The sequence below is a fragment of the Nerophis ophidion genome, linkage group LG18, assembly GCF_033978795.1.
Source record: "Nerophis ophidion isolate RoL-2023_Sa linkage group LG18, RoL_Noph_v1.0, whole genome shotgun sequence".
NCBI classification, from domain to species: Eukaryota; Metazoa; Chordata; class Actinopteri; order Syngnathiformes; family Syngnathidae; genus Nerophis; species Nerophis ophidion.
The window spans coordinates 46689894-46713102 of record NC_084628.1 but is presented as its reverse complement, the minus strand read 5'-3'; the positions used below and the strand labels follow the sequence as shown (position 1 = coordinate 46713102).

General features: G+C 40.0%; 2 protein-coding genes across 2 annotated transcripts in view; both read right to left on the bottom strand.

Moving 5' to 3' along the window:
* oafa (OAF homolog a (Drosophila)) overlaps positions 1–23209 on the bottom strand; it is a 141778-nt gene that overhangs the window by 99261 nt on the left and 19308 nt on the right. The window lies entirely within an intron of this gene.
* On the bottom strand, positions 20131–22238 carry LOC133537409 (opsin-3-like). The gene is made up of 2 exons (XM_061878415.1): positions 21729–22238; positions 20131–20201 (listed from the first exon to the last, which is right to left on the bottom strand). Exons 1-2 carry the CDS (start codon positions 22087–22089, stop codon positions 20131–20133), a joined length of 432 nt encoding a protein of 143 aa, XP_061734399.1. The 5' UTR covers positions 22090–22238.

Here is a 23209-nt window from a genome sequence, read left to right as displayed (position 1 = left end):
GTGTATATATATATATATATATATATATATATATATATATATGTATATATATATATATATATATATATATATATTATTTATTTTTTTCACATTTAATGGGAGCCTCCAACAAAAAGTGCTATTTGGACTCAAAAAAACGACAATTTCCCCAAAAAGTGCTATTTGGACTGAAAAAAACGACAATTTCCCCGTTAAATTGAGCGAGGATGAAAGATTTGTGTTTGAGGATATTGATAGCGATGGACTAGAAAAAAAAAAAAAAAAAAAACGCGATTGCATTTGGACAGATTCTGATGTTTTTAAACACATTTACTAGGATAATTCTGGGAAATCCCTTATATTTCTATTTTGTTGCTAGTGTTTTAGTGAGTTTAATATTACCTGATAGTCGGAGGTGTGTCTCCACGGGTGTCCTGACGCCAATGTCTCAGGGGAGTCGACGGCAGCTTTATGGACGGCACAAACTCAGCTTTTCTCCGGTAAGAGGCGACTTTTTAACCACAATTTTCTCACCGAAACCTGCTGGTTGACATTCGGTCGGGAACCATGTTCGCTTGACCGCGCTCTGATCCATAGTAAAGTTTCACCTCCAGGAATTTTAAACAAGGAATCACCATGTGTTTGTGTGGCTAAAGGCTATAGCTTCCCAACTCCATCTTTCTACTTTGACTTCTCCAATATTAATTGAACAAATTGCAAAAGATTCAGCAACACATATCTCCAAAATACTGTGTAATTATGCCGTTAAAGCAGACTACTTTTAGCTGTGTGTGTGCGCAGCGCTCATACTTCCTAGAAACCCGTGACGTCTTGCGTACACGTCATCATTACACGACATTTTCAAGACAAAACTCCCGGGAAATTTAAAATTGCAATTTAGTAAACTAAAAAGGCCGTATTGGCATGTGTTGCAATGTTAATATTTCATCATTGATATATAAACTATCAGACTGCGTGGTGGGTAGTAGTGGGTTTCAGTAGGCCTTCAACCCCCAATTCCAACCCTTGATGCTGAGTGCCAAGCAGGGAGGTAATGGGTCCCATTTTTATAGTCTTTGGTATGACTCGGCAGGGGTTTGAACTCACAACCTACCGATCTCCGAGTGGACACTAGGGGCCACTGAATAGGTATAAAAGCTTCATTGGCATTGTAGTTTAGACATCGAATACAATTATTTCAGCAGCTTTGTTTTGAAGAAAATGTGCACAATATGCATCAAATAGGAAAATTGCACAAATGGAGGAAAACTATCAAAAATGTAATTGTTGGGTTTCAATTTAACTTATGTCGACAGCCGCTTATGTCGACGTTAGTCGTCATGAATGGGTTCGCGCGGTTTACACTGAATTATGTGAAGATAATTCTGTATAAACTGAATTATCTGAATATGAATTATCTGTCACGGCCAGGGTGCATGTCAATGCGCACTCATCTGCGTGCTCTGTTTAATGCGCCTCCAAAAGGGCAACTGTGCACGTCACTCCGGCTGCAGCAGGAAGCTGCATTCAATCTTTTACAGTATCTGCACACCTGTCGCTGATGAGCTCCCTGGGCTTCTTAAACCAGTGCTAACCTGCATTCTGGGCGAGAATGTAGCTATCTGTCCTGTACAGTAAGTCAAACCTGTCACTCTCCTTGCGCATTCTCACGTTCAGTGTCCTCCCCTTTCCATGCTCATTTGTCCTCTGTCTTCTCCCTTGTGGCCCGCAGTGTTTTTTTCCGTCGCCTTGGATCCGAGCTGAGTGTCTTGCTCACTTGGAATCCCCCTGTATCTGGACTGCCTTCCCGGATCTTGACCACCTCACATGGACACAGACTCTGACGTCTCTCTCTCGCCCTGGATCTTTTGCCCGTCGCTCAACACTTCTGGTAACACTCAACAGCTAATCACCACACATAGTCACACACCACACACTCTTTGGATTTAGTCACACTCCATTTTCCTATATATATATATATATATATATATATATATATATCAACTATGCCCCCTTGTTGTATGTGTCGTCTACTCTCCCCGTACATACTGTAACTATCACGGTATAGCTCAGTTGGTAGAGCGGCCGTGCCAGTAACTTGAGGGTTGCAGGTTCAATCCCCGCTTCTGCCATCCTAGTCACTGCCGTTATGTCCTTGCGCAAGACACTTTACCCACCTGCTCCCAGTGCCACCCACACTGGTTTAAAAATGTAACTTAGATATTGGGTTTCTCTATGTAAAGCGCTTTGAGTCACTGGAGAAAAGCGTCATATAAATGTAATTCACTTTACTTCACTATCGATCGTTTGGAACACGCTGATCTTGCCCTGATGTGGGATCTAAGCCGAGGATGTCGTTGTGGCTTGTGCAGCCCTTTGAGACACTCGTGATTTAGGGCTATATAAATAAACTTTGGTTGATTTGATGAGGGCTAACTAATAGCTAACTCACATTTGTCGCTGTGGCTGAGTCATGGAACCCACTTAAACGTTGCCTGGGGTGAAGTGAAGTGAATTATATTTATATAGCGCTTCTCTCTAGAGACTCAAAGCTCTTTACATACTGAAACCCAATATCTAAGTTACATTTAAAACAGTGTGGGTGGCACTGAGAGCAGGTGGGTAAAGTGTCTTGCCCAAGGACACAACGGCAGTGACTAGGATGGCTGAAGAGGGAATCAAACCTGGAATCCTAAAGGTGCTGGCACGGCCACTCTATCAACCGAGCTATTCCGCCCCTATTCTAAAACAATTCATAGGAAAAGGGCTGAGAATTAAACTTTAATGCGGATGTACATTTGCATTGCCCTAATTTAGCGAAAGAAACAGCGGGAAAAAATTAACAAAGAACTAAAACTATTTATAAAAAAATCACCAAACAATGGTTGGGTTAACACAGGGGTAGGGAACCTATGGTTTGCGAGCCTGATGTGGCTCTTTTGATTACTGCATCCGGCTCTCAGATAAATCTTAACTGACATTGCTTAACACGATAATTAATGAATAATTCCCCTGGAAATAACAGTGTTAAAAATCACGTTCAAATAATAAAACATTCTCATGTATCGGTTGGGGACATCTCTACGCTGCTGATCCGCTTGAGATGGTTTCCTGTGGACGGGACTCTCACTGCTGTCTTGGAGCCACTATGGATTGAACTTTCACAGTATCATGTTAGACCCGCTCGACATCCATTGCTTTCGGTCCCCTAGAGGGGGGGGGTTGCCCACATCTGAGGTCCTCTCCAAGGTTTCTCATAGTCAGCATTGTCGCTGGCGTCCCACTGAATGTGAATTCTCCCTGCCCACTGGGTGTGAGTTTTCCTTGCCCTTTTGTGGGTTCTTCCGAGGATGTTGTAGTCGTAATGATTTGTACAGTCCTTTGAGACATTTGTGATTTGGGGCTATATAAATAAACATTGATTGATTGATTGATTGATATTCCATCTATCCTTTTTCTACCGCATCTGTTCAAGGTTGTGGGTGGCTCAGCCAACCCCGGCTGTTCTCCGGGGTACAGGAGGGTCGCATTAATGGAAAGAAGTATTTTATTTATAATTGGTTAGCTTCAGAATAACAATGTTATTAAAAAGAATAGGAGACTTATTATACTCTAAAAATGTTTGTCTTACTTAAAAATGCACGCATTGTATTCAGTGTTAGAACAAATATTATATGGCTCTTACGGAAATACATTTTACAATATTTGGATTTCATGGCTCTCCCAGCCAAAAAGGTTCCCGACCCCTGGGTTAACATGTCACTATGACTGGAAATAATTATCATAACCGTTAAAGCATTGTCATACTTGCCAACCTTGAGACCTCCGATTTCGGTAGGTGGGGGGGCCTGGTCGGGAGTGGAGCGTGATAGGGGGCGGGGGCGTGGTTGGGGGCGTGGTTAAGAGGGGAGTAGTATATTTACAGCTGTTGTGTGCGCAGTTGTGCACTGCACTATCCAAAAGCGGTAGATGTTATTGTCAGATATGCATGATTGATTGATTGATTGAAACTTTTATTAGTAGATTGCACGTTATAGTACATATTACTTACAATTGACCACTAAATGGTAACACCGCAATAAGTTTTTCAACTTGTTTAAGTCTGGGTCCATGTTAATCAATTCATGGTACAAATATATACTATCAGCATTATACAGTCATCACACATGTTAATCATCATAGTATATACATTGAATTATTTACAATCGGGGGGTGGGATGAGGAACTTTGGTTGATATCAGTACTTCAGTCATCAACAATTGCATCAACAGAGAAATGGACATTGAAACAGTGTAGGTATGAATTAGTAGCGTATGTACAGCGAGTAGAGAACATAGTGAGTTCAGATAACATACGAACAAGTAAATACATTAGAAATACATTCGATTATTTACATTAGGTTATTTACAATCCGGGGAGATGGGATGTGAATGTAGCAGGATTAGTAAAGGGTTGAAGTTGCCATGAGGTGTCGTGGTGCATGTACAGTAGATGGCAGTATTGTCCTGTTTGAGAGTGTCACATGCCGTTTACGGCAGACGAACTGCCTTACGGTAGACGTAAACGTGACTGCTGTTGTTGTGTGTTGTTACTGCGCTGGGAGGACGTTAATGACACTGACTAACAATAAACCCACATAAGAAACCAAGAACTCGCCCTCGATCATTCTACAGTTATAACGTCATTGGGCAGACACGCTCTTTATCAGGTCCGCACGGAGCTGGAGGGGGCATGGCCTCCAGCTCCGCCTGAATTTAACGAGATTAAAGACTCCAACTTAAGGTGCGGTAGTGGGAACCAATATGGGGTGTAATAAATAACACAAGAGGTAATAAAGGAAAAAACTAACAATTGAAATGAACAGACTACTATCCAATAAAATTAATAAGCAATCCTGTACAATATACAAAACACTATTGAAATACAAAATACCGTACAATATACAGAACAAGACAAGAGTACCGAAGTAATAAATAACAATCGGTGTCGGACGTATTGCACTCGAAGGGTAGTATTGCACAGTAGAGTATTAGGGCATGATATTGTATAGGGGTGAATTATTATTATTATAAGTTAGAGTTTAACATGGTGACAGCTTTGGGAAAGAAGCTGTCTCTGAGCCTGTTGGCTCTGATGCACCTGTAGCGCCTGCCTGATGGTAGCAAGTCGAACGGCAGACGAACTGCCTTACGGTAGACGTAAACGATACTGCTGTTGTTGTGTGTTGTTACCGTGCTGGGAGGACGTTAATGAAACTGCCTAACAATAAACCCACATAAGAAACCAAAAACTCGCCCTCGAACATTCTACAGTTATAACGTCATTGGGCAGACATGCTCTTTATACACGTCACTCAGGTCCGCACGGAGCTGGAGGGGGCGTGGCCTCCAGCTCCGCCTGAATTTCGGGAGATTTTCGGGAGAAAATTTGTCCTGGGAGGTTTTCGGGAGAGGCGCTGAATTTCGGGAGTCTCCCGGAAAATTTGTCATACACGTATAAAAAATAACAAGTAATGTTAGAAAATTAAAAACACCACCTTGAAACAGGACGCCGACATCTTGGATAACAGGTCTTTCTTGTTTCATTTTTCTTGTACCTCAAAGGCAAACAGAAGGCTGGACAAACTTAAAGAAAGTGCAACAGGTTTGCTAAATATTGATTTTTCTCAGTGGATGTTGATAGGGTCACATTTCTGCAGGGTTTTCTTTAGCGAGCAATGCAAGTCGTAATAACGTTGAGCAAATGTTACTTTAAGTTAGCTTTCGTGGAGGAATGTCAGATGATGAGTGATGACTCAGATGTCCTTTTTTAACAGTGAGGAAGAGAGTTCTTTTTTCCAGTTGTTCGTAATCGCTGTGTCTCACGTTTAACACATGCAGTGTTAGGTTGTGAAGTAAGCAGCACACGCTTCTCATCCACTGGCCATTTTTTATCAGAGGCCTTTTCAGTGTTTATTTTACATTTTATGCAGAGTTTATCTGATATGTATTCAGTATAGGTCAAATATCCTTAATAAGACAGGAGCACTGTGCTGATTTTGACGACTTACTGCAGAAACACTTGTCAAAATATGCTCAATATGACAGGAGCGCCATTCTTTTTTTTTTAAGCAGCTACAGCAAAAGCACTTGTCAAAGATCCTCTTTGTGACAGGAGTGCGCGCTTGTTTTACGATTTACTGCTTAAACGTATGTCAATGATCTTATATAGGTCAGCATCACTTTTTTGTTTTTAAAAGCCTACTGAAATGAGTTTTTCTTATTTAAACGGGGATAGCAGGTCCATTCTATGTGTCATACTTGATCATTTCGCGATATTGCCATATTTTTGCTTTATTGACGATAAAGTTCGCAACTTTTGGTCGCTAATAAAAAAGCCTTGCCTGTAACAGAAGTAGCAGATGATGTGCGCGTGACGTCATGGGTTGTACGGCTCCTCACATTGTTTGTAATCATAGCCACCAGCAGCAAGAGCGATTCAGACCGAGAAAGCGATGATTTCCCCATTAATTTGAGCGAGGATGAAAGAGTTGTGGATGAGGAAAGTTAGAGTGAAGCACTAGAAATAAGGGGAAAAAAAGGCGAGTGCAGTGGGAGCGATTCAGATGTTATTAGACACATTTACTAGTATAATCCTGGAAAATCCCTTGCCTGCTTATTGTGTTAATAGTGTTTTAGTGAGATTATGAAGTCATACCTGAAAGTTGGAGGGCTGCGATGACCGCCAGTGTCTCTGAGAGAAGCCAATGGAGGAGCCAAGATCACAGCTGCTGCAGGAAGACGCTAACTCCGCACAAGTCTCCGGTAAGAGCCGACTTAATATAACAATTTTCTCATTCAAAAACTTGCTGGTTGACATGTGGTAGAGAAACATGGTCGCTAAAGCTTTACAACAAACAAAGAAACACCGGCTGTGTTTCGGTTTCTAAAGGCAGCTGCAATCCATTGCTTTCCACCAACAGCATTCTTCTTTATAGTCTCCATTATTAATTGAACAAATTGCAAAATATTCAGCAACACAGATGTCCAAAATACTGTGTAATTATGCGTTGAAAAGAGACGACTTTTAGCCGTAAGTGGTGCTGGGCTAATATGTCCGCTTCAACGTCACAAACACGCGTCATCATACGCGTCATCATTCCGCGACGTTTTCAACAAGAACGTCTGCGGGAAATTAAAAATTGTAATTTAGTAAACTAAAAAGGCAGTATTGGCATGTGTTGCAATGTTAATATTTCATCATTGATATATAAACTATCAGACTGCGTGGTCGGTAGTAAATAAATAAATAAATAAATGATAAATGGGTTGTACTTGTATAGCGCTTTTCTACCTTCATGGTACTCAAAGCGCTTTGACACTACTTCCACATTTACCCATTCACACACTGATGGGGGAGCTGCCATGCAAGGCGCTAACCAGCACCCATCAGGAGCAAGGGTGAAGTGTTTTGCTCAGGACACAACGGACGTGACGAGGTTGGTACTAGGTGGGAATTGAACCAAGGACCCTTGGGTTGCGCACGGCCACTCTCCCACTGCGCCACGCCGTCCCTAGTAGTGGGTTTCAGTAGGCCTTTAAGGACCTGATGCAAAAGTACTTGTCAAAGATTTTCTGTGTGACAAGAGTGCTTCCTTGTTTTTAAAAACCTGTTGCAAAATAGCCAAATATCCTTAAAGTCATGAGCACTGTGCTTTTTAAGAACCTACTGCAAAAAACGCTTGTCAAAGATACTCAATATGACAGGAGCGCCTTTATTTTATTTATTTTTTTAAGCAGCTGCAGCAAAAACACTTATCAAAGATCCTCTTTGTGACAGAAGAGCGCTCTTGTTTTAAGACGTACTGCTTAAACGTATGTCAATGATCTAATATAGGTCAGCATCACTTTTTCGTTTTCAAGGACCTGATGCAAAAATGCTAGTCAAAGATTTTCTGTGTGACAAGAGTGCTTCCTTGTTTTGAAGAACCTCTTGCAAAATAGTCAAATGCCCTCAAAGTCTTGAGCACTGTGATTTTTAAAAACCTACTGCAAAAAACGCTTGTCAAAGATGCTCAATATGACAGGAGTGTCTTTATTTTATTTATTTTTTTTTCAGCAGCTACAGCAAAAACACCAGGGTATCTGCAGGTTTCAGCAAGTCAAATGTAAGACTTTTTAAGACATTTTTAATGCCACCTTGAATGAAATTTAAGACCGAAAAAAATAATTTAAAAATCTATAAATATAAGCGATGGTTGGGGATCCCACCGTACTACAACCTCAATGACAATCAGTCAAGTTTACTTTTTGTATGTTTATTAATAAACAAACTGATAAGCACCACTCTGCCAAACAGCTTATCAAAAATCTTGAGAGATCCATAAACTTTGACATCCAGAACAAACAAACCAGCACCAACGCCAGTAAAAACATAATAACCGAGGTGAGGGTAAAAATGAATTACATTTGGTCAATAATAGTGCAATAATAGTGCAAAACAGTATTATAACCTCAACAACAAAACACTGAACACACACTCAAATGAGCCTCAGTTGAGCTTTAGCTGACTGTTCTCATTCACGAGTTCTGCCTCTATTTATTTCAGCTCGCTCATTTTTTCTTTGTATCTCTTGAAGAGATACAAAGAAAAAAATGAGTGAGCTGAAATCACTCACTTTTACTCAAAGACGTGCCCCGAAAAAAAACCAACAAAAAAAACTGGCCCGACAATTTAAGACCATTGAGTACTGAATTTAAGACCATTTTAGGAATTTCTAATAAATGTTATACTTTTTAAGGCCTTAATTTTAGATACATGAATTTAAGACTTTTTAAGGATCCGCGGATACCCTGAACACTTATCAAAGATCCTCTTTGTGACAGGAGTGCGCTCTTGTTTTAAGAATAGAATAGAATAGAATGGACTTTATTGTCATTATATTTGCATATAACAAGATTAAAGACTCCAACTTAAGGTGGGAACTAATATGGGGTGAAATAAAAAACACAAGAGGTAATAAAGGAACAAACTAACAATTGAAATAAACAGACTACTATCCAATGAAAATAATAAGCAATCCTGTACAATATACAAAACACTATTGAAATACAAAATACTGTACAATATACAGAACAAGACAAGAGTACCGAAGTAATAAATAACAATGGGTGTCGGACGTATTGCACTCGAAGGGTAGTATTGCACAGTAGGGTATTAGGGCATTGAGGACGTTGGTGACAATGATGACTATGAGAACCTTGGAGAGGAGGAAAGCAATGGATGTCGAGCGGGTCTAACATGATACTGTGAGAGTTCAATCCATAATGGATCCAACACAGTCGCGAGAGTCCAGTCCAAAGCGGATCCACCACAGCAGCGAGAGTCCCGTTCACAGCGGAGCCAGCAGGAAGGTTCTCATAGTCATTATTGTCACCGACGTCCCACTGGGTGTGAGTTTTCCTTGCCCTTATGTGGGCCTACCGAGGATGTCGTAGTGGTTTGTGTAGCCCTTTGAGACACTAGTGATTTAGGGCTATATAAGTAAACATTGATTGATTGATTGATTGATATTGTATAGGGGTGAATTATTATTATTATAAGTTAGAGTTCAACATGGTAGCAGCTCTGGGAAATAAGCTGTCTCTGAGCCTGTTTGTTCTGGCTCTGATGCACCTGATGGTAGCAAGTCGAACAGGTGGAAGCCAGGGTGTGTGCTGTCCTTGGTAATGTTTTTTGCTCTGTTGAAGCAACGGGAATTGTGTAAATACTTCAGGGAGGGCAGGGGACAGCCGATGATTTTTTGTGCAGACTTTATGACCCTCTGAATCGCCTGTTTGTCTGCTTCAGTGCAGCTGGCGTACCACAAGACATACTGCATAAACGGAAGTCACAAATTTTAGAGGTCAGCATCACTTTGCCCTTTTTTAAAGACCTGATGCAAAAATGCCGGTGGAGTTAAAAACTCAGAAGTGTCAATCCATGCCCTACGTGGTGGAAAACTACATGGTCAAAACATGGACAACTACAATTCCCAGAATGCCAAGGGAAAATTGCCGCCAAATTACTGATTGGCGGCACCTGGACAAGGAATGGTGGTTCAGTCAAATTAATTCACCAAACAAGCTGCATGCAAGGAAGAACAGCAAGCAGCCACAACCGCAACATCTACCCTACACGTTTCTCCAAACACACCAATGGTCGGTTTGATTGATTGATTGATTGATTGATTGATTGAAACTTTTATTAGTAGATTGCACAGTTCAGTACATATTCTGTACAAGTGACCACTAAATTGTTTCAACTTATTTAAGTTGGGGTCCACGTATATCAATTCATGGTAAATATGCTTGGTGAATATGCTTGTCCATTTGAGGACTATCGAAATGCTTAAATTGAACCTGCAAGCTTCTTAATGTGCTTACTCGACTATCTTAATGTGTTTGTTCGAACTGCTGGGTTCAAGTCGAATTACTGCATTTCACTTTGAGCATTGATTACATACTGTGTTTGAACAGTTAAAAGAAAGTTGTTTAAAGCACTTGTGTGGGTAAAATGGCAAAGGTTTAAAGTCAAAGCTTACGGTTTAATGTTTAAAGTTAATAGTACAAAAGATGAATGCAGACTTAAAGGATACATTCATGTTTGTTTAACTCTTGCTAAAAGTTAAGCTCGAATTTAGAATGTTAAAAGTTTAAAAGACTTTGAGAAAAGATGATCTACAAGCGTGTAGCCATTCTTGTAGTTTCTTTATACGCTTTAATTACTCTAATTTTTGAATAACTTTAGTTCAGTTCATTTAACCTGCTTGTTCCATTCAATTGATTTAAGTTGATTCTTGAATTCATTTAAAATGGTTAATTCGCTTGTTCATTTACATGCATTTAATTCTAATTGTCTTTTTGACAAGCAATGTTTGTTTAAATCATCGTTTAAAAGTTTAGAAACGTTAGGTTTAAATATCGAATGGAAAGTTAAAACAATATTCTGAGGTTTAGAAGCATTGGTAAAACATTGTTAGAAAATACCTGTTATTACCGTATTTTCGGAATATAAGTCGCTCCGGAGTATAAAACCCACCTGCCGAAAATGCATAATAAAGAAGGAAAAAAACATATAAGTCGCACTGGAATATAAGTCGCATTTTTGGGGGGAAATGTATTTGATCAAACCCAACACCAAGAATAGACATTTGAAAGGCAATTCAAAATAAATAAAGAATAGTGAACAACAGGCTGAATAAGTGTACATTATATGAGGCATAAATAACCAACTGAGAAGGTGCCTGCTATGTTAACGTAACATATTATGGTAAGAGTCATTCAAATAACTATAACATATAGAACATGCTATACGTTTACCAAACAATCTGTCACTCCTAATCGATAAATCCCATGAAATATTATACGTCTAGTCTCTTACGTGAATGAGCTAAATATGATTTGATATTTTACGGTAATATGTTAATAATTTCACAAATAAGTCGCTCTTGAATATGAGTCGCAAACTATGAAAAAAAACTGTGACTTGTAGTCCGCAAATATGGTACATTACCATCTCTGTTTCTGTGGTTTGAAAGTTTACAACTTCATTGATTGAAGATCAACTGAAATGAAACCAACAATTCTTCAAGTTGGAAAATCAAAAGTTGATCAATTAGAAATCATGAGTTGTCCATGAGTCCTTTTGGAGTGGAAGAGCGGAACTTGGCAATGCTAGTCAAAGATTTTCTATGACAAGAGTGTGTCGCAATTCTTAAAAACCTGCAAAAAAGCCAAAGATCCTCAAAGTCACAAGCAGTTTTTTTAAGGACATACTGCAAAAACGCTCATCAAAGATGCTCAATATGATAGGAGCGGTAGGAGGCCACGGGGAAGACCCAGGACACGTTGGGAAGACTATGTCTCCCGGCTGGCCTGGGAACGCCTCGGGATCCCCCGGGAAGAGCTAGACGAAGTGGCTGGGGAAAGGGAAGTCTGGGTTTCCCTGCTTAGGCTGTTGCCCCCGCGACCCGACAGCAGATAAGCGGAAGAAGATGGATGATAGGAGCGTCTTTAAAAAAATGTTTAAAGCCGCTACAGCAAAACCACCTGTCCAAAGATCCTTTGTGACAGAAGTGCGTGCTTGTTTTCAGGCGTACTGAATAAACGTAAGTCAAAGATCTTATAGGTCAGCATCACTATGCCGTTTTTAAAGACCTAATGCAAAAATGCTAGTCAAAGGATTTTATGTGACGAGTGCTTCGCTGTTTTCAAAGAACGCCTGCAAAAAAGCCAAAGATCCTCATAAAGTCATCAGAATCAGAAAAGTATTTATTGCCATTGTTTGAGAACGGGTTCACAAACTAGGGATTTTACCTGGCGCAATCGTGCAACATAAAAGACATATAAAACAAAATAGAATAACATGAGCTGTAGTTGAGCTATCAGATCTTGGTATTGTTCACGTGTCTGATGGCCGAGGGGAAAAAACTGTTCAGGTGGCGTGAGGTGTGGGTCTGGATGGACCGTAGTCTCCTACCCGAGGGAATGAGCACTGTTTTTAAGGACCTACTGCAAAAAAGCTTGTCATAGATCCTTTATATCAGTGGTCCCCAACCTTTTTGTATCCGCGATAAGATCAACGCTTAATAATTTGTCCCGCGGCCCAGGGGGTGTCCTTTTTTTTTTTTTGTCATTAAAAAGGGACGTTTTTGTCATGAAAAAGGGAGGTTTCTGTGGTTGGTGCACTAATTGTAAGTGTATATTGTGTTTTTTATGTTGATTTAATAAAAAAAAAAAAATATATATATATATATTTTTTTTTAAATGAATGAAAAATTCTTCTGCAGCCCGGTACCAATCGGGCCACGGCCCGGTGGTTGGGTACCACTGCTTTATATGACTGGAGTGTTCTTGTCAAAGATATTCTGATTGTTTTTTTTTTTAAGAACCAAGTGCAAAAATAAGCTTGTCAAAGATCTTCCCAAGGACGAGAACGCTCTGCTGTTTTTAAGGACCTAGTGCCAAAACGCTTGTCAAAGATCCTTTATATCCCAGGAGTGCCCTTGTCAAATATTTTTGCTACGGCAAGAAAACTCTGCTGTTTTAAGGATCTATTGCAAAAATGTCAGTCAAAGATATGACAGGAGTTTTCAGGGGCCTGTTGCAAAAAGGCTGTTCAAAGATCCTATACAGGTACATGCAGTGCTCCGCTGTTTTCCAAGACCTCTTGCTAAATAGTCAAAGATCCTTAAAAGGTCAAGAGCACTCTATTGCACACTTATTGCAAACATACTTGTCAAAGATTCTTCTTACAGCAGAAGTGCTCTTGTCCCAATTTTTCTCATGACCAGAGTGCGCTGCTGTTTTCTTAAGGATCAACGGTTCGGCAAAAATGATGTCAAAATTAATTGTACAGACAGAGGTGCTCTTGTCTCATTTTTTCTCAATGACAAGAGCGCTCGCGACTATGTAAGAACAGAGTTCTGAAAAAAATGCTTGTCAAAGATCCATTGACAGGAGTGCTCTTTGTGGAAGAGCTTCGTTATGACAAAATAAGGACCTATTGCAAAAATATGGTCAAATAAAAGATCTTTGACACACATTTTTGTAGAACTGTAGATTCTTAATGAAACTGTAATGTGCTGTTGTCGTTGAGAAAACAGTAAGAGCACTTCTGTCAGTCTAAAAAATATTTCACAATCATTTTTGCAATAGGTCCTTATGTTGTCATAAAGAAGCTCTTCAACAAAGATCACTCCGGTCAAATAAAGGATCCTTGACACGCATTTTTTGTAGGAGTGCTCTTGTCGAAGATCTTCTATGACAAGAGCGTTCTGCTATTTTTAAAGACCTACAGTACTGACTGAGAATACTCATCAAATAACCTTTATATCAGGGGTGTCAAAGTCTTTTTAGATCAGGGGCCACATGGAGAAAAATGTACCCCCAAGTGGGCTGGACTGGTAAAATCACGGCACGATAACTTAAAATTAAAGACAACTTCAGATTGTTTTCTGTGTTTAAAAATAGAACAGGCACATTCTGAAATTGTGCAAATAATGTTTTTTTTTTGTTTTTTTTACAATTACCTGTTGCGGTTAATAGTGTATATCAGTGTGTGAATGTGTGTGTGAATGGGTAAATGTGGAAGTAGTGTCAAAGCGCTTTGAGTACCTTGAAGGTAGAAAAGCGCTATACAAGTACAACCCATTTATTATTATTTATTATTATTATTATTATATATACTTTATTTGTCGTTTATTTTCTGAATAGATTGTGATAATGTTCATCAGTCAACTCATTGGTGTTAATTTTCAATCTATCGATAAAACAAACATGTTACTGTATGTTTATGTAGTTTGCTCATTTTACTTGACTGATGTACTAACATCTGGTTTATTTTGTGCATGTGTAGCATCATCTACAACAGGGGTGTCAAACTCAAATACAGACTGGGCAGAAATTTCAAACGGAACAAAGCCTCGGGCCAAGATTAAGCACAAATTAACCTTTTAAGAGGGATCCAAACAAGTTTTGCATTGAGCATTGAACAAGCAAGGCTTATATAACTTTATAGTGACATGCAAAGTCGAGTTTCAAATTATCCATCCATCCATTTTCTACCGCTTGTCCCTTCTGGGGTCGCTGGAGCCAACCTCAGTGGTATTCGGGCGGAAGGCATTATACACCCTGGACAAGTCGCCACCTAATCACAGGGCCAACACAGATAGACAGACAACATTCACACTCACATTCACACACTAGGGCCAATTTAGTGTTGCCAATCAACCTATCAATAATAATTAAAAAATATCAATGGCATATCAAATAAAATTTTAATAAAAATTGGGGGGGTCTGGTTTGGTGGTAGCAGAGGTGTATATTGTGGCGTCCAGGAAGAGTTAGTGCTGCAAAGGGTTCTGAGTATTACGTGTGTTATGGTGCAGATGTTCTCCCGAAACGTGTTTGTCATTCTTGTTTGGTGTGGCTTCACAGTGTGGCGCATATTTGTAACAGTGTTAGTCGTTTATACGGCCACCCTCAGTGTGACCTGTATGGCTGTTGACCAAGTATGTGTTGCATTCATTCGTGTGTGTTAAAGCCGCAGATATTATGTGACTGGGCCGGCACGTTATTTGTATGGCGGAAAAGCGGACGTGACGACAGGTTGTAGAGGACGCTAAAGGCAGTGCCTTCGAGGCAAGGCCCCAATATTGTTGTCCTGGTGGAAATAGGTAGAAATTTGGAAGAATTGTTGGCCCGGTAGATTTTCGGGAGGGACAGTGAAATTCCGTAGTCTCTCGGGTAAATCGTGAGGGTTGGCAAATACGTTGTTACAGCAGCACCGCCCCTGTATAATACCGGCGGGCCAGCTCTAATCTTAATTTGATATTATCTCAAAGGCCAAATGAAATTACACGGCGGGCCAAATTTGGCCCGCGGGCCAGAGTTTGACACCCATGATCTAAGTAAACATTGATTGATTGATCTACAAGGATAAAAAGAATTGCTATTTCGACATCCAACGGACACATTTAGAAGTGCAGTTTCTTTCATTCAAAAATTTCAGGTTAATTTTTATACTTTGCCAACTCATCACACGGGCTGGATAAAACCTGTTCGCGGGCCGGATCCGGCCCTCGTTTGACACCCCTACTTTTTATGACAGGAATACTATCAAAGAGATGATGATGATGCTATGCAATTTTTTTTTATATTTGTATCAGCTGCAAAAAAACTCTTGCAAGTTTTGAACTGAACTTGGTCTTGTCTGCTTTAGCGAAATGTGTTCCTAATGTTGTGACTGCTATATGTGAGTAGTTGTGCATCACAAAGGATCTTCGTGATATAGATAACTGCCACTATTAAAGGCCTACTGAAATGAGATTTTCTTATTTAAACGGGGATAACAGGTCCATTCTATGTGTCCTACTTGATCATTTCGCATTATTGCCATATTTTTGCTGAAAGGCTTTAGTAGAGAACATCCACGATAAAGTTCGCAACTTTTAGTCGCTAATAGAAAAGCCCTGCCTTTACCGGAAGTTGCAAACGATGACGTCACCCGTTGAGGTTGCCTCACATCCTCACATCGTTTTTAATGGGAGCCTCCAACAAAAACAGCTATTCGGACCGAGAAAACGACAATTTCCCCATTAATTTGAGCGAGGATGAAAGATTTGTGTTTGAGGATATTGATAGCAACGGACTAGAAAAAAAAAAACGTGATTACATTGGGACGGATTCAGATGTTTTCAGACACATTTACTAAGACATTTATGGGAAATCCCTTATCTTTCTATTGTGTTGCTAGTGTTTTAGTGAGTTTAACAGTACCTGATAGTCGGAGGTGTGTCTCCACGGGTGTGTTGACGCGCAGTGTCTCAGGGAAGTCGATGGCAGTTTTATGGGCGGCACAAGCTCAGCTGCTATCCGGTAAGTGGCGACTTTTTACCACAATTTTCTCACCGAAACCTGCTGGTTGACATTCGGTCGGGATCCATGTTCGCTTCCCAACTCCGTCTTTCTACTTTGACTTCTCTAATATTAATTGAACAAATTGCAAAAGATTCAGCAACACAGATCTCCAAAATACTGTGTAATTATGCGGTTAAAGCAGACGACTTTTAGCTGTGTGTGTGCGCAGCGCTCATATTTCCTAACAGCCCGTGACGTCACGCGTACACATCATTACGCGACGTTTTCAAGAAGAAACTCCCGGGAAATTTGAAAATGTAATTTAGTAAACTAAAAAGGCCGTATTGGCATGTGTTGCAATGTTAATATTTCATCATTGATATATAAACTATCAGACTGTGTGGTGGGTAGTAGTGGGTTTCAGTGGGCTTTTAAGTGTGTTATGCATTTAGGTCAGCGGTGCCAAACGTGCAGGTTTTATACAGCCCGTGGGACGAGTTTGCTATGTATCAAAATTAGCCTAAATTTTTGAATGAAAGAAACTGCTGTTCTAAATGTGTTCACTGGATGTCGCTAGATGAATGGCTATTATTTGTATCTTTGTAGATTATGCTGCGAATGTAAAACAAATAAACCACATGTTAGAGCGGTGTTTTTCAACCTTTTCTGACCCAAGGCACGTTTTTTTCATTGAAACAATCCCGAGGCACACCTCCAGCAGAAAACAAATAATGAAACTCAGCAGCCGATATTAACTGTAAAAAGTCGTTCTCGCAATTTGATATGAATTCAAACTATAACCGTGCATGCATCAATATAGCTCTTGTCTCAAAGTAGGTGTACTGTCACGACCTGTCACATCACGCCATGACATATTTTGAGTTTTAGGTGTTTTCCTGTGTTTAGTGTTTTAGTTCTTGTCTTGCGCTCCTATTTTGGTGTTGTCATGTACAGATGTACTTTGTGGACACTCTGCTCCACATGCTGTAAGTCTTTGCTGTCGTCCAGCATTCTGTTTTTGTTTACTTTTGAGCCAGTTCGGTTTTAGTTTGGTTTTTCCTTAGCCATCCCTAAGCTTCAATGCGCTCTTGTTTATTGTTAAGCCTTAGATACCTTTTTACCTTCACGCTGCCTCCCACTGTTGTCTGCATATTGTGATCACGACAAACCATGTTTCTAACATCTACAAAGCAATGAGCTACCTGCTCTTCCGAGCTTGACAGCACAGACAATAATTACTGGTTTGCAAAAAATATTTTTAACCCAATTAGGTGAAAATACATAATTTCCTGCGGCACACCAGACAATATCTCACAGTACATTAGTGTGCCGTGGCACAGTGGTTGCAAAACACTGTTAGAGCACCAGTGGAGGAAAATGAGCAAACTACATAATATCCTTTAATTTTATTTGATTGAGTTATCTGAATATTATCCCATAATCAGAAAGTATAAATGACGACAAATAAAGATAGAATACTATCAACCGCAACATGTAATTGTAATAAAAAAAACATGATTTGTACATTCTCAGAATGTGCTTTTTTTCTATTGCTAAACAAAGAAAACAATCTGAAGTTGTCTTTAATTTTAAGTTATTGTGCCGTGATTTTACTAGTCTGGCCCACTTGGGAGTGGATTTTTTTGCATGTGCCCCCCATGTAGAATGAGTTTGACACCCCTGATTTAAGTGTTGAAGACGCCACGTGCCCAGTACATTAATTCTGGTTGAAGTTAATACTTTGGGAACATTTGAGCGGCTGACAGCACACTTTCAATCTTGGCGCGCCTGACAAAGTGGCCGTGAAGTCTTACCGAAGCAGGAGTTGATGAAGATAGAATACAATTAACCGCGACATATAAGTGTAAAAAAAACATGATTTGTACATTTTCAGAATGTGCTTTTTCTATTTATAAACAAAAAATATATATATCTGAAGTTGTCTTTATTTTTAAGTTATTGTGCCATGATTTTACCACTTGGGAGTGGATTTTCTCCATGTGGCCCACCATCTAAAATGAGTTTGACACGCTTGATTTAAGTGTTGAAGACGCCACATGCCCAGTCTATTAATTAATTCTGGTTGAAGTTAAAACTTTGGGAACATTTGAGCGGATGATGGCACACTTTCGATGGCGGCGCACCTGACAAAGTGGCCATGAAGTCTTACCGAAGCAGGAGTTGATGAAGATCGAATACAATTACCGTATTTTTCGGAGTATAAGTCGATCCGGAGTATAAGTCGCACCTGCCGAAAATGCATAGTAAAGAAGGAAAAAAAAAACATATATAAGTCGCACTGGAGTATAAGTCGCATTTTTGGGGGAAACCCAACACCAAGAATAGACATTTGAAAGGCATTTTAAAATAAAGAATAGTGAACAACAGGCTGAATAAGTGTACGTTATATGACGCATAAATAACCAACTGAGAAGGTGCCTGCTATGTTAACGTAACATATTATGGTAAGAGTCAACTGTAACATAGAACATGCTAACCTTTACTAAACAATCTGTCACTCCTAATCGATAAATCCGATGAAATCTTATCCATCTATCTCTTACGTGCTAAATAATATTTCATATTTTACGGTAATGTGTCACTCCTGAGTATAAGTCGCATCCTTAACCAAACTATGAAAAAAACTGTGACTTATAGTCTGAAAAATACGGTAACTGCAATATATAAGTGTAAAAAAATGATTATTCGTACATTTTCAGAATGTGCTTGTTCTATTTTTAAACAAAAAAATATATATCTGAAGTTGTCTTTATTTTTAAGTTATCGTGCCATGATTTTACCAGTCCGGCCCACTTGGGAGTGGATTTTTTTGCATGTGCCCGTCATGTAAAATGAGTTTGACACCCCTGATTTAAGTGTTGAAGACGCCACGTGCCCAGGACATTAATTCTGGTTGAAGTTAAAACTTTGGGAACATTTGACCGGCTGACGGCACAATTTCATTGGTAACGCATCTGGCGAAGTGGCCATGAAGTCTTACCGAAGCAGGAGTTGATGAAGATAGGATACAATTACCGTATTTTTCGGAGTATAAGTCGCTCCGGAGTATAAGTCGCACCTGCCGAAAATGCATAGTAAAGAAGGAAAAAAACATATATAAGTCGCACTGGATTATAAGTCGCATTTTTGGGGGAAACCCGACACCAAGAATAGACATTTGAAAGGCATTTTAAAATAAATAAATAAAGAATAGTGAACAACAGGCTGAATAAGTGTACGTTATACGACGCATAAATAACCAACTTAGAAGGTGCCTGGTATGTTAAAGTAACATATTATGGTAAGAGTCATTCAAATAACTATAACATATAGAACATGCTATACGTTTACCAAACAATCTGTCACTCCTAATCGATAAATCCGTTGACATTTTATACGTTTAGTCTCTTATGAATGAGCTAAATAATATTATTTGATATTTTACAGAAATGTGTTGATTTCACACATAAGTCGCTCCTGAGTATAAGTAGCACCCTATGAAAAAAAACTGCGACTTACAGTCCGAAAAATACGGTAACGGCAACATATAAGTGTAAAAAAAACATGATTTGTACATTTTCAGAATGTGCTTGTTCTATTTTTAAACAAAAAAAATATATATCTGAAGTTGTCTTTATTTTCAAGTTATCGTGCCATGATTTTACCAGTCAGGTCCACTTGGGAGTGGATTTTTTTCTCCATGTGGCCTCCCCATTTAAAATGAGTTCGACATCCCTGATTTAAGTGTTAAAGACGCCACGCGCCCAGTCCGTTACTTCTGGTTGAAGTTAATACTTTGGGAACATTTGAGAGGCTGACAGCACACTTTCGATGGCGGCGCACCTGACAAAGTGGCCATGAAGTCTTACCGAAGCAGGAGTTGATGAAGATAGGATACAATTACCGTATTTTTCGGAGTATAAGTCGCTCCTGAGTATAAGTAACACCCTATGAAAAAAAACTGCGACTTATAGTCCGAAAAATACGGTAACGGCAACATATAAGTATAAAAAAAACATGATTTGTAAATTTTCAGAATGTGCTTGTTCTATTTTTAAACAAAAAATATATATATCTGAAGTTGTCTTTATTTTCAAGTTATCGTGCCATGATTTTACCTGTCAGGTCCACTTGGGAGTGGATTTTTTTCTCCATGTGGCCTCCCCATTTAAAATGAGTTCGACATCCCTGATTTAAGTGTTAAAGACGCCACGCGCCCAGTCCGTTACTTCTGGTTGAAGTTAATACTTTGGGAACATTTGAGAGGCTGACAGCACACTTTCGATGGCGGCGCACCTGACAAAGTGGCCATGAAGTCTTACCGAAGCAGGAGTTGATGAAGACAGGATACAATAACCGTATTTTTCGGAGTATAAGTCGCTCCTGAGTATAAGTAGCACCCTATGAAAAAAAACTGCGACTTACAGTCCGAAAAATACGGTAACGGCAACATATAAGTGTAAAAAAAACATGATTTGTACATTTTCAGAATGTGCTTGTTCTATTTTTAAACAAAAAAAATATATATCTGAAGTTGTCTTTATTTTCAAGTTATCGTGCCATGATTTTACCAGTCAGGTCCACTTGGGAGTGGATTTTTTTCTCCATGTGGCCTCCCCATTTAAAATGAGTTCGACATCCCTGATTTAAGTGTTAAAGACGCCACGCGCCCAGTCTGTTACTTCTGGTTAAATAAATAAATAAATGGGTTGTACTTGTATAGCGCTTTTCTACCTTCAAGGTACTCAAAGCGCTTTGACACTACTTCCACATTTACCCATTCACACACTGATGGAGGGAGCTGCCATGCAAGGCGCCAACCAGCACCCATCAGGAGCAAGGGTGAAGTGTCTTGCTCAGGACACAACGGACATGACGAGGTTGGTTCTAGGTGGGATTTGAACCAGTGAACCTCGGGTTGCGCGCGACCACTCTCCCACTGCGCCACGCCGTTGAAGTTAATTCTTTGGGAACATTTGAGAGGCTGACAGCACACTTTCGATGGCGGCGCACCTGACAAAGTGGCCATGAAGTCTTACTGAAGCAGGAGTTGATGAAAATAGAATACATTTAACTGCAACATAAGTGTGAAAAAAACATGATTTGTACATTTTCAGAATGTGCCTGTTCTATTTTTAAACAAAAAATATATATATCTGAAGTTGTCTTTATTTTCAAGTTATCGTGCCATGATTTTACCAGTCCAGCCCACATGGGAGTGGATTTTCTGCATGTAAAATGAGCTTGACACCTCTGCGTTAAGCCTTGAAGACGCAAAGTGCCCAGTCTATTAATTCTGGTCGAAGTTAAAACTTTTGGAACATTTCAGCGGCTGACGGCGCACCCGACGAAGTATCCATGAAGTCTTACCGAAGCAGGAGTTGATGAAGCCGTACCAGTTGCAGCCGCTGCGGCCGAGCAGCCAGCGTCCCCGGATGCTGGAGGCGAAGCTGAGCGTGGTGCCGAAGACGCACACCAGCATGTCGCTGACGCTGATGTTGAGCAGCATCATGTTGACGGGCGTGCGCAGCTTCTTGAACTTGCAGAAGAGCAGCAGCACCACCAGGTTGTTGAGGAAGCCAAAGGTCATGATGAAGCCCAGCACCACGGACAGCACGACGAAGCCGGTGGGCGACAGGCGAGCCTCCTCCTCCTCCTCCTCCTCCAGCAAAAGCTCCAGCTCGGCGCTCAGGTTGAGGCTGAAATTGAGCGCCGCCTGACCGGAGAACATCCTGAGCTCCGTGCGTATAACCGCTTATCTGGTGCACTTTTGGGGGGGGATGGAGAAGTTCACGAGCTTCTTAAATCCCATATGCACGCACACCTGTTACTCCTCCCGCTCCCCATCTTCTGCGTCCATGTAATCCACGCACAGTGGGGCGAGAGTGCGGCTCCCTGCGAGGTCCAGCATCTTGTTTTAAGGCGGCTTTGCTGACGTCATCCACGCATCTAAAACGCAGGAGCCAACCAGAGGAGTGGAGAGGTCTCCTCATTTGCATATATATATATATTTATTTTTTACCTCTTACGTTCTTCGGATGTATTTTAGGTTATAGAACATTACTCATACTGTCTGAAGGTACATCATTATGTATATTTATAGAACATATAGGACAAGATCTATACCAGGGGTCGGGAACCTTTTTGGCTGAAAGAGGCATACAAGCCAAATATTTTAAAAAGTACTTCCGTGAGAGCCATATAATATTTTTTTTTTAAGACTGAACACAACTAAATGCGTGCATTTTGAAGTAAAACCAACATTTTTAGAGTATAATAAAATAAGACTCTTATTCTTTTTTATAACACCGTTATTCTGAAGCGAACCAACAATAAATAAAATACTTCTTACCATTAATGCGACTTCTTGAACAGGTGCAGTAGAAACCAGATGGACGGATTAAAATGCATGAGAATGTTTTATATTTTGAACGTTATTTTTGACACTGTGACTACCTGCAGAATTATTCATTACTTATCGTGTTAAGCAATGTCAGCAAAGATTTACCTGAGAGCCAGATGCAGTCATCAAAAGAGCCACATCTGGCTCTAGAGCCATAGGTTCCCTACCCCTAATCTATACCATGAATTGCCTGTATGCAGTGCTGTGGTCATAGAGGATCTTTGACAAGGGTTTTCTGCAGTAGGTCCCAAAAAAGGGCAAACAAGTCCTATCATAGAGGGTCTCTATCAAGTTTTTGTGCAGTACGTTCTAAAAAATAGCAGAACATTCATGTTACACAGAGGATCTTTGACAAATATTCATGAGCTCTTTACCATTAATTGCCTTTATGGAGTGATGCGGTCATAGAGGATCTTTGACAAGGGTTTTCTGCAGTAGGTCCTAAAAA